Consider the following 13,170-nt stretch of genomic DNA (forward strand, 5'->3'; position numbering starts at 1 on the left):
TATAGTGTTCATTAAATATGTTATTACTTGTAACTGTGGTTCTGCCATCAGAAAAACATAACCTGGTCCTCTAACCTCAGCAGTGTCTCCAGAGTCAAGAGCCTGAAGGATCATGCAGTTTAGCAGGTACTGAGGGCCTTATTTATGAGGATCCTTGCGGCGTCAGAACGTCAATTGTTGTGACGTTCTGTGGCGCAGGAGCCTGCTCCATATTCCTGCCCTTTTCTTTTGCCGTTGGGCAGCACAGTAGGAAGGCCTGCTGCGCTGCCCTACGGTAAAAACACATAAATGAGGCCATGAATGGGTAGAGATGCTTACAGGCTGATCAAAGTCCTTTTAACTAGGTTTTAGTGGGTGCTGTCAGAAAAGGAAAACAACAGGTTCTATGGCACTACACAATTGACACATTAAATAGACCAAAACACTGGTTCCTTCTCTGGCATTTTGTTTCAATTCAGTGTAATTAATCTGTCTTTGTAGTAATGTACATTTAAGAAATCTATCTACACCCAAAGAGATACCAGTTACAGGAGTCTTGCAGTACATGTTTATTGCCAGTATTCATGTCCTTTGGTAATTTTTTTTTAAATTACCCCAAATAATCAAGATATTCAGCCTCATACCATTATTTTTACTGTACTACATCACAAAGGACCTTACCAACAATCATTTGGGTATTTGTAGGCAATTTCTTGCGCCTCAAATTGTTTGTTTCCTTGCAAAGGTATGTTTTAATGTGTTAATGATATTTGGGACAATTGTTGACAGACTAAAAGGGGTTTTAGCTTGTTATTGTTCTCTTTTCATCAAGAATTATAGGGACTTCTCTCTTAGGACTCTTTTGACTGTAAAGGCTGCCTTCTAGAAGTAGGCTCACATAAATGCTGGCCAAAAAGTATAGACAACGTTTACCTGAATCAGAATGGACACAAAATGTAAGTTGTTTCTGAGTGACCTGAGTTGACAAAAAATAAGCCAGGTGCTATCAATTTTGTGTGTTCCGAAATCAAAATGGCCACCATGGTTGTGAGAAACCAGGGCTTTTTGTGGTGTCCCCCCACTGTTTGCCCTCATTTTGACTACTAGATGCTAGTTTTCTGATGCTGATTGTTCCCTGGGCTCTTCTAACCAGACCCAGGCCTGTGCTCTATGTTAACGGTACATGGTAATTAGGTAAAATCACAATTGGTGCTGACAACCTCCATATAAGTCCCTAGTATATGGTAGCTCATGTAGATTTAGAGGCCCAGCAGAATTAATGTCCTTAAGTGTGCACTGCTGTGTGGCCTGCTGTCATTTTAAAAGTCAGCCCTGCTTTGCATTAAGAATAAAGGGGTCCCAGTAAGGGAGGGAAGTGTATTATCGCAGCTAATTGGTTAAATCAAATAAACATAAATTACATCCATAATGTTTTATTCACATTATAGGAAACAAGCAACAAACATGTATTCACACATTGCAGTTGTATTGGTGCCCCTGAGGGTATGGGGGACGTGCAGTCGTGAGGGTAGTGTGGGAAGGGATTTTGACAAATAAAAACACGTATCTATCAAACATTAGTACAAATTCAATGTAAGATAAGTAGAAAAGCGGTCACAGTTTAAACCAATAATTCAAGTTACACATGCCCCATTGTCCCTAATGTACAGGAGTAGTGGGTAGGAGGAGCTGGGTTATAGGTCAGGGGGTATGTCGACGTTTCGACCCAGATAAGGCAGGATTTAATGGAATCCTTGCATGATGGTCTTCTTCAGGACGGAGGAGGGGTGGTGGGGCAAACAACCTGAATCAATCAGTATTTCTGGTTAGAGATCAGAACAGGAATCAATGGGAGGTATTCAATCTTGATAAGTAAAGTCCGATATCCCGATAGGGTAGGGCGATAGGATCCGAACACTGGGCACGGGGGGGACCACTCTACGTATCGATTAGCGTAGATAACTTCACAGTGTCCCCGAGTCTAAGAGGATAACGTCCGTGTTATTCTGGAATCGTATCCGATCGTAGGAAGTTTCCGCGTCTCTCACGACTGCCTTCACTTAATTCTTAACAGTAACAACAAGTCAAGAACAGTGGCCCTGATGAAAGCCATGGGGCATTTGGCCCGATAGGCAGAAACATGTTGGCCCTTATTATTACAGTTATTTGTTTCATACTGTCTTTTGCGCTGTTCCGTTTTTAATTAGGGGATGTGCCTTGTCTTTCATTAAAATAGTTCATTGAGACATATCACCCTATTTTAAGTCACCACATTGGTTAGTTGCACTGTGTTTTTACTCTATTATCACAAACTGGCCAGCAAATAGTGTTTCAGAGCCAACTGTAGACCTTATCCAGCATCTACAACTCTCTGTGCGGCATGAGGTCTTGATGATCAAAGGACCTGCCGGGTCACAGTTTGGACACCTAATGATATGACTGATCACTTGGTCTGTTTGATGGTTATCCACTATGAGAAGATCTGGATTTTGTCGACCAGTTTTTGATCTAGCTCCATTCTCTGTGGTTTGAGTTCACTGCACATGTGTTTTGTTCCATTTTTTTCCCCCTTATCTTTTGCTCCTTAGCATTTACCCAATGGTGACTGTAGCACCCACTGACCTAGTATATTACATGTCAGTCGGGTCAGAATAACTGACCTATAGACCTCCTATGTTCTTAGTGTTGTTCATAAGTAAAATGATGTAAACAAAATTATTACTAAATCTAGGCTTTGCATTATGTATGTTCCCAGCGGTACTGAATGTACATTTCTATTTATTATTTATCCAAATTGGTAAATTTGAAGACCACTAAGAGGTTGGTGAAATTCTTGCTTTTTCTCCAGTTTTATTTAGTTTGTAGGGCTCACATTTACCCACACATAATCCATTTGAGGCTGATGACGAAACAGAATAGCATTAGGGACTTTGATGCAGGCAGCAATGAAAATAAATTGTTGTGCACTATGCATGTATTGTATTGTATCGTAGCAGTTCAGTACATCTTCCCTACCTCATGAATACATCTAAGAGCAAAATGTAAACAATAGAAGTAATGTGTCAACTTATAAAATACATATCGAAGGCAAACCACAGAAATATTGAATCTGTCATTTTTATGTGGAAAATCCCCCTTTTAAGGTTTATTTGCATCTAGTTAAAACCATATTTTGGCTGTGCATGTTTAAGAATGGACAAATGATGAATTTGTAAATGAGTTTTTATTTATCTTATTGCAGGAAATTGGAACTCTCTTGCAGAGTCGAGGCCATGAATGGGGAGTAACAACAGGCAGGAAGAGACGGTGTGGTTGGTTAGATCTTGTCATACTGAGATATGCTCATATGGTCAATGGATTTACTGCGTAAGAAACACATTTTTGTTCAAGAAAAATATTAAAAATGTCTTCAACAATCTGCTGTCAATGAAACTGTCCAAGGGAGATGTCCCACAATTTAAGAAATGTCTGTGATAGAGAATCTCTATCATAATAAATTTGTAGAAATAAGGCACATCTCTTATTTAAATCTTGGTACCATCTTCCCTTTTCGGAGAGCAGAAGCCTTGAGAAAGTTGGAACTTTAAGAACACATTTTAAGATTGATTTTCTTGTAATTTCATGGGAATTCATTGATACTACATGTGCAACCAAGTGCCAAGTAGGGCAAAAGATCTATGCAGTTATTTTATGTTTGGAAGATTTTATTGAAAATAAAACAGGTATAATTAATTATAAATTATGTATTAAAATAAAACAAAATGTAATATTAAAAAGCAAACATTTGTAGAAAACACAGGAAAGGGCAGAGGAAAGGAGAAATGTATTGGTCTTCAATGCTAAAATATATAAAGAGTGGAGATAAAATAGTTTTAAAATGTGTAAAATTAAAACATGTTATCATTAATGAATGGCTATAATAATAATAATACAGCGACAAGATAATCCACCTCGAATTTAACTCGAAGTGGAGGATACCTCTTGGTACCAATAAAATAACTCACACAAGCATACATCAAGGGCTCTGATGAGCTCTTCATCGTTTAATTCTCACAGTAGATGAAGATTTATAATTGTAGCATGGCCTTGGACCTGCCAAACTTTTGTTTATGACATATACTATCTTACTGTTATGCGAAAGATAATGTCCCAGAATCTTCACAGATTGCATTTATTTGATCAATAACAAGAGCAAATTTTAAAAAAAAGACTACATTTACCTTTTATTGATTTGTAGGACATGTTTCTCTAGTTACCCAAGAGAATGTTTTGTAATGGCATAGAGAATTCAGTACTCAAAACACTGTTAATTTTTACACACACTTCAATTCATAGCACTCAGAAATCTAATTCACATTAGAGTCTCGAAGAGAATAACCAACAACACTGGCTACTGAAATAATTGTTCTTTCTGTGCAGAAGAACTGGCATGTAAAAACACAGTCATGGTAAAAAGTCAGCATTGTACTAGCAGGAATTAATGTATTGAATTAATGTATTATATACCTGCAACCAAAATCTACTCCATATGTATATAGCATAAGAGACATTCAAGTTCCCCTAAATACTACATCAACAGTACTTGTATTCCTTTACTCATCCAATCCAAAAATCCTTTTTATTGGATAGTAGAGCATACACACACTATTAGATCTCAATTCTTTGGACATCTAACATAGGAGAAGAGCGAAAGAATGGAAGAGTGAAAGAAAGATAATTTAAGTAAGAATGATAATGTAGGTAAGAGACCCTATCCACCAATGCCTTCTAATTATTGAGTTATGCAAACCCAGTGCCTTCTAATTCTTGGCTCATGCAACCCAATCCTGGTTTAACTTATTAACTTGTTTTCAAGTGAACAGATGACAATGCTCCATTTTCATCAAAAAAATATTTCCCATCTGAACCACTGATATCATTAATTACCTCCATGTGGTAGAACTAGGTGTAATCCTGCTTTCCTCGAGATTTGTTACTTTTACAAACAGAAGGTACTCTCTTACACAGGCAGCTATGCTTCTGTCACATTCACCATGGTTGCACAGCCTACACTGACTGCAACGTCAACAGATATGTGTCCCCTTAAAAGATTCTTACTTTGGTGCAAAAACGGTCTGTCATGGATGAAGATAGCTTCCAAAAGTGAGTTTCCATCTCCAGACATCATTATTATACTAATTCATTCTCTGGAGTTATTTCAAGTTTGTTAGTAGTTGGATTTATGGATGCCTACCACCTAGATCTATTTGGAAAGTATACAAATTCAATGTGAAATACTCCTTCAGGACCTTCTTGCCTGGGGGATATCCTGGAGGATTATTAGCTTGCCCTGTTATATTCACTAGCTTCTATTCCTGGCTCAGATTTCATCTACAGACACAATAGGCTCTTACAATTATTAATTCATGCTTTTCTTCCCCTGGCAATACGGCTTCACATAATAGATCACTGACAAATTTACACAAGGGGGTCTCTTGCTGTATTCCCCTAGGAACCCCGGAAACTCAGAATTTGGCTTTGTAGGCCGGTTCTCTAATACCTCTGTTCTAAACACATAACCTTTTAAATGTCCTTTTCAACCTGAAGGTTCTGACTTTGGGCCTGATTTTCTTGTAATTAATATCTTCTTCAACACCTCTGGCTGTACAACATACCTGGACATGTTAACCTCCAAACCATCTATTTTTTATAAATAGCTTCCATTTCAGTAGCTTGTGCCACTGTTGCTTCCTGTAAAGCTCTCATTATAGTTTCTATCAATTCTGTATTGATTATGTATTTAGACTTTTAGAAGCTATGTACATTCTCAAGCAATATTGATCTGCTTTTAAACCTTGAACTGACTTTGCGCTGAGCCAAAAGTAATACCAGTGTCATGCATTTATTACCACTCTCTGTGACCCGGCAAAGGGCTGTGTATCAGCCAATCGAGCAACGTAGCAATTGGCAATTAGGGGTCACACCATTTCCCCCAATTTTTGCTGCCCTGTCCGTGGCCCCGGTTGTCCTTACCACGAGACGGCTGCCTCGCATATCTGCTTGATGGCCGGGGAGTGTCTCCAGTAGCTCCCGGCTGCATCGCCCCTGGATCATTACTTGTCTGCTGATTGCTGCTGCTACTCAGCATGCCGAAGCAGGCCTTCATTTCTGCCTTGCTGCCTGGGGAGATGGATCTGTTTCTTCAGCCGGCGGTCCTACAACAATGTTGCTGTTTCGCTGACCTCCAGGGTCATAAGCGTATTGCTCTGCTGTTTTTCTGTGCTGCAGGTGTCTGCTGCATGGGAAGCCTGTGTTCTAGCTGACACTGTATGTAACCCAGAAGTGAGGGGGTCTCTGGCTTGGACCTTGTCTTGTGCTTCCCTATGACTAGGACTCTTTACAACGAATGCGCTTTTCACACGTTTCAACGTGAACCATAACATCGCAAGTCATTTCAACGGCTTACTGTAGGGCGCGCGCTGGACTTAGGAATATTAATATTTACTATTCCTACTCCAGTTTGTGCAACAGCAGGGGAGGTGTAGAATTGTAAATCCAACACCAGCGTGTACCCCTACAGCAAATCGTTGAAACGGCTTGCATTGTAATGGTCCGTGTGGGAACAACACAGTCGTACTGACCGCGTTGTAAAGGAGTCACGTAGTACCGACATCATTGTAAATGCTGTTTCCCACGTACAGGTACCTACGCTGTCACGCTGGCCGCACTGGTTGGCCCATGTGGTCTGGGGAAGCGCACAATATGCTTACTGATCGCCTGGTGAGGAGAGCCCCACATTTTCTCCATAATACATTGCCGGTAAGGCCTGCATTGACTTCTGCTTGCACGCTGAGGGCTGTATGGTTTCCCTCCATGTGACTTTGGCAATTTGTGGGGGCTTTTCCAAACGTTCCCATGTGGGCTGCTCCCCAGCTGCGCTGTGCTGCCTTGTTGGGCTGTCAAGACCTGACCAAAACCTATTGGGTGGAACAGTGTGTGCTCACTGGAAGTCCGTGGGCTTGACCGTTGCTAACCCCCACCTCCTGCACACCTGCTGCCCTGACATTAGGCACTCATTGCATCTGTACACACCCTTGAGCTGGTTGTTGTGGATGGCCCTCCGTCTTCACAGGAGGCGAGATGGAAGGATTGGGTTGAACATCTAGAAACGTACTTTGCTGCGGTGGCTTTTGAGAATGTCAGAAGGCGCACCATGCGCCTACATTTGGGGGGTGCCACTGTTCACAAACTATGGTAGTCAGTGGTGGAAGCTGCCCCACCTTTCACTTACAATACTTTGAAACAGGCACTAACAGTTCACTTAAAACCGCTTGCAAATTCTGATTATGTTCCTGTTACGACAAGCAGCAGCCCAGATAATTTGTGGACACTTTTTGTGCTCACCTGAAAGATCTGGCCAGCACATGAACACACCAGACATTGATGTTGCGATCAGGGCCCAATCATTCGGGGCAGTCTCTCAGCCAAGCTGAGGGAGAACATCCTCCAGGTCCCGGTATTGTCCATGGCCAATATGCTCATGATTGGGCAATCTAAAGAACTCTCTAGTGCGTGCTGTTCACATGGAGGCAGCTTTACATCAGCAGGTAAAAACTGAGCATGCCAACGCGGTAGAAGCAGTGGGTTCCAAAATGAAGTAAGCTTACTCCAAGCCAGGTGCAGCTCCCAAACTGTGTCACTGGTGCCACGGGCCATATCCATATAAGGGAACCTGCCCTGCATGAGGGAAGAGATGTTTGGCATGCAATGAACTCAACTACTTTGCTGAGGTATGCCGCTCCTCCGCATCTCAGAAATGTACAAAAACACAAGTCAGTGAATGTCATGGAGACACTAAGGTTCCCATATGGCGAAGAGGCCATGGACGATGATGACTTGGATGGCATGGTGCATGTCATGTATGTTATGCAACCCTTAGAGTACCATAGGAGACAAACTCGAAAATGCACAGTTCTCTTCACGGGCCATCAAATTCCAGCCCTGATTGACAAAGGCAGCTCGATTAACATCTTGGCGCAATCTGTTCTAAGGACTCTCCCACAACAACCCGTTCTGCACCCCACCTCAGCCCAGGTGTTTACCTTTGGTTCATTAATGCCCCTCCCATTAATGGGTGTCTTCACAACTGAGATCATGCATGAGGACCTGTCAACACGTGCCAAAGTATATGTTACCTAAGGAGGCTCTGGAATTCTGCAGAGCTGTCGTACGGTGGAGCGTCTCCATTTAGTTCCTTTTGAATTGAGGTTGCACTTGTGAGTGTGGACAAATTCACACAGTTGTTTGAGGGCAATAGATGTCTGAGAGACGGTTTGATGCACCTCCACATAGATGATTTGATTCAACAACTCTGTGAGACATCATCCATGGCATTCCATCTCCGCCCAATGGTGGAGGGTGAACTCCGGAAACTGGAACAGGTGGACATTATCGAAAGGGTGGAAGACCCGACCCCCTGGGTGTCTCCAATAGTTGTAGCTCCAAAACTCTGGCAGCCTGAACAGGTCCAGATTTGCATGGACATGCACTTACCCAACATGGCCATCCGGCGTGAATGGCATCTGACGCCCTAGGACATTCAATCTGCCCTTGTCGTGCAGTTCCTACCAATCTGTAAGACCTGCGCATTGTTTGGACAACATAAACTAAGGGCTTGGTGGCAAGTCTGATTCGAGTCACCCCGCAGGATCTGTTGTCCTATAGAACAAGCTAGCTCACAGTCCCACCCCAAGCCCCCTTAACCTAACAGGGAGTAAATGGTTTCTGGCAACCACTGAACATGACAACTCGTTCCCTCAGGGACCGTGGAAACAGTACAGAACCTTTCGCTCAGTCCCTCATGCTCACTTGTTCTTAGAGAAATATATAGAGAATGCATAATAGGATGGTATCAATAATATTTATTGAACCAATGTTATTCTTGCATAAAATAAGTGTGCTGCAATGATTAGGAGACAGAAACAGATAAACATGATTACAAGCACCAAAAGCGTAAATAGTAGGTAGAGATCTACCATGGTGTTGAAACAATGTATAAATGCAGGCATATACAACAAGTCAGTAATCAGGCATACTCCAACGATGTGGACACTACTCTAAGTGTATTTAGATTTTATGTAGGTGTAAAGCCAAGAATCCCCCCACTCTATCCATTACTTGATGGGATAGAGTGAAGGACCCTGCCTTAGTCATGAACTGGACACCCCTCATGAGATGTCAGATCGCTGCTTGGTGATTTCTCAGCATACAAGGACCCTCTGTGTCAGCAGAAGTACCTCATCTACTGATCTATCGGATGCTCAACTTTTATAATGGAAAGCAGCCTTGTGATGTACGCATAGATTAGTGATGTTGTGAATATGTAGACAGCCCTGTAGCCCCATAGATTAAAATAGTGATGACATTTGTACATAGTGAGGAACAAGATCTTGTTTAGCTTGTTCAGGGCATTGTGATAGTGTTGTGCAAAGCTAGATGTAAAACAAGTATAGTTTCAGAGAAACATATCCAACATTGTCATGCTTGCAAATGTATGCAAAAGTGCACAGCTTGGAAATGTTATTCATGAGGACAATGTAAGAAATAAGTTGCTTCACTACATGGGCCTAACCCGGAAATATGACACCCTGGCTCCCACATGTGTCACAGACGTACCTAGTTTTCTGGGGATGATCACATATTTTTGCTGATTAACTAAGAACTTGACCACCCTCACAGCTTCACTTCAAGAACTGATGAAAGCATATGCCTTCTGTGGCCCTACCCAAGAAGCTTTTCAAGCGACCAAGCAAACATTTCTTAACCCACTACTATGGCCTACTTTGATCCTCCCAAGACTCTGAAATCTCAGCGGCAGTCCTGTCCCAAAAACAAGACAATAGTAAAAGGACTCCTGTAGCATATGCCAGTCGTGCTTTGACAGATACAAAGCAGCGGCACTCTCACATTGAGAAGAAAGCCGTTGCTATTCATTGGGGGTGTTGCCACTTTCACATATAACTCTATGATCACCAAGTTCTTAGTCCACATGGGCCACAAACCACTGATCCCTGTGTTAACTAGATCGTCCTCAAAATCACCACCAAGAATTGATAAGTGCATTCTCCATCTGCAGGAGTTCTGCTTCTCTGTAGTATACTGGCCTGGGACTCAGAATCTCACCGACTATCCAGGCATGCAAGACCAGGCACAGTCAATGAAGAGTTAGATGCTGATGAAGTGGAGGAGTATGTGAAGCTGGTGATTGAGACATTGAGGTCTTTACCCATTACTCTGGGGGAGATTGTTGAGGCTACCAACCTGGATGAGTGTCTCCAGTTGGCAATTTTGGCTATGGCATCAGGGAACTGGAATACCCTCACTCACAATGTGTCCCATCGAAGTTTGGAGGCACGGCAGGCCCTTCTGTTGCTGCAAAATGTACGTCATGAACTAGCAGCTGCTGGACTGGCAGAGCCGTCTGCACCTGCTATCACAGAGGCCATTCCTCTGTTTCCCTGGCATCAGCCAGTGCTGATTTTGGAAGCCTACCTGATGGTCGGCACATGCTGGTGATAATGACTTTTCAAAATATCCTGAGAGAGAAATTCTTGACTCCATACCTGCTGGCCAGACTATACCTCAACTAGAAAAGGTCATGGCTACTCATGGTTTGCTGATTGTACTCTTGACAGACAACGGACCTCCATTTTCCAGTCAGGAGTTTGCTGACTATACAACCTTCAGGTGTATTCATCACAGGAGAATCACTCCCTGATGGCTGCAAACTTTGAACAATGGCATCAGTATTATGCTGGCTAATTACCAGAACAATGAAGGTGCTCTATATGCTTTCCTTTGAGAATATCAGCTCACTCTGCATGCCACGACCACAGTGAGCCCCAGCAATCTATGCATGAGCAAGATGGTGGGCGACACCATTCCTCATGTTTTGGAGCAGTCGAAAATCCGAGATGAGGTGGCAGAGGTCTTAAACCAACACAAAGCACAGAACTACAAAACGTCAAGAAGGAGAAGAGCCCAGCAGAGGCATCTCCAGGTTGGTGATTTGGTACTTGTCAGAATCGGCATCCTGGTAGTAAGTTACACTTGCCATTTGAGATCAACCCCTGGATAATCAGTGCTGTTATCAGCGGCGGCTTCTCCACTTTTGCGGAGTAGCGTCTGCCTGCAGAGGCAAAAGGAAAATAAAATGCCAATCTTATTTTTCGTCCAGCTGAGTCTTGGGAGGTGGGGACATTGCACTGCACCAGGGAGAGGAGGAGTGGTGGGCACTGCTGCCAGTGCGCATATCGATTTGGCCAGCCGTCTTAGGCTGGAAAAACCATCATGCGTGCTGACATCTCTCCAACCCTGATGTGTTGTTGGGTAAAGAGATCAGCAGGCACAGGCTCCCAGCTACCAATTGAGCGCAAAACAATCCCACTCTGCCCAATCTCGACACTGCTCTCATGGGTATGAGAGCAGTGTTTGGATTGGCCGTGTGGGAGACTAGGAGCTTTAGCCTGTTGCCAGAGGAGCATAAGACCAGCGAGCAGAGAGGCGAGCAGAAGACCAGCAGTTGCGTTTTTTTTAATTGTTTTGTTTGGTACATTCTCACACCTAAGCTGCTTCCAACGCTGCTTCCCCCGTGCTACCCCAACACACACATATCCCTGACACCAGCCGCTACTGCCCTTTATAGGGCATCACCAGGAATGTATCATTCTTCAAGCACTACAAAAAACTCCACCTGTCTGATGGCAACCAGTGTGCAACTTCCGATGAGGAATTATGATGTGATGATGAAACCCTCAGGGTGCAAGGAGAAACTCTAACACATCACACCTGACATGGTCATTGGAGGCAGATGATCACAGTCTCCTGGTTCACGTCCACCTCACCTGGAGATGGTCCTAGAGCCAATCTAGGTAATGGCCCTGCTACAGGGGTTTCTCTCCAACGTAAAGAGCCAGCTGAGGACATCTCTGGCATCCATCAGTAAGGGGAGGCGAGATATCCTCTCAGACTGAGTCCAATGGGCTCTACAAGATTGAAGGATTTTGTCTTGAATTGAGGACGTATAACTCAGAGACCTGAGAGTGCACAGTTGTTCTGTTTTTGGTTTGTACGCATTTTTCATCCTTGTTTTCTAATGTTTATGAAAGTGTTGGCTGTGATGTAAGTTAGATGTTTTTGTTTGTTGTATTTTTATTTTGCTTGGGCGAAGGAGAAATGTTTTGGGAATTTGGTCATCCCAACATGCAATAGTAAGGAGGGGTGTTTCACATGAAAACCCTGTTCTAGTTGTCCACATCACTCAGCCTGCTGTGAGTGCAGCAGGCAAACACATTAATAAAATGGTAATAAATACCATTTACTAATAAAATGGTAATAAATGCCATTTACTAATAAAATGGTAATAAATACCATTTAATAATAAAATGGTAATAAATACCATTTATTAATAAAATGGTAATAAATACCATTTTATTAATGTGTCCCAAGCTCATTCTGTTACAGCACGATGGCAGGGGGCGGGGCTAAAAAATGCAATTGCACTAATAATGCAGGCCCCTGCAAATGCGCAAGTCAGATTGGCCAGCTGTCTAGTGCCGGACTATCTGACATGCGCACTTCAAAGCCTGCAATCCCAGGGCTGAGAAACAGCAGAGGGATTGCAGCTGCAGGCCCCCCTAGCCTCAAAATGAGTGCTGGGTTAGCCTGCTCCAACCAATCGTAGCTCCAGAATTGGGTAGGTTTGCGTTTGTACAAGGAGCGAAGTCCTTCCCTTTACATCGTGTCAGTACCGAGGAGAGTGCCAGGAGGAGGAAGGAGATTGAATCCAGAGCCTGTGGCCAGCAAGCCAGCAGGATCAGCATATATGGAGAGTGTTTTCGGCATTGTGCCCACCATATTGTAATGTTGCTGGCCGCGGCTGGCACTGGGTGAGAAATAAAAGGCCCTGAGCTCGGACCTTGTGATCCCAAAGTAATACCTGTGTCGTGCACTTACTACTGCTATCTGTGAGCCGGCAAAGGCCCGAGTATCGGCCAATCGAGCAACGCATCACAGGACAGGCTTAACAAGTAGTTCTTTCTGTGCTTCTGAGTCCCCCCTTTTCTATACTTGAGATCTGAGTGGCCTCTAAATTTACATTTGTAGGAAGTCGTCTCTTCACAACTTGCTGTTCGATGTGAATTGGGCAACGTT

At 43.2% G+C, this 13,170-nt stretch overlaps 1 protein-coding gene across 1 annotated transcript in view; it reads left to right on the forward strand.

Moving 5' to 3' along the window:
• Nucleotides 1–13,170, forward strand: part of ADSS1 (adenylosuccinate synthase 1) — a 478,155-nt gene that overhangs the window by 369,820 nt on the left and 95,165 nt on the right. Inside the window, exon 10 of the mRNA XM_086937899.1 lies at nt 3,221–3,345. Within this exon, the coding sequence (XP_086794025.1) occupies nt 3,221–3,345 (125 nt within the window). The remainder of the gene's footprint in view (nt 1–3,220; nt 3,346–13,170) is intronic.

The sequence above is a fragment of the Lissotriton vulgaris genome, chromosome 9 (genome assembly GCF_964263255.1).
Source record: "Lissotriton vulgaris chromosome 9, aLisVul1.2, whole genome shotgun sequence".
Lineage (NCBI taxonomy): Eukaryota > Metazoa > Chordata > Amphibia > Caudata > Salamandridae > Lissotriton > Lissotriton vulgaris.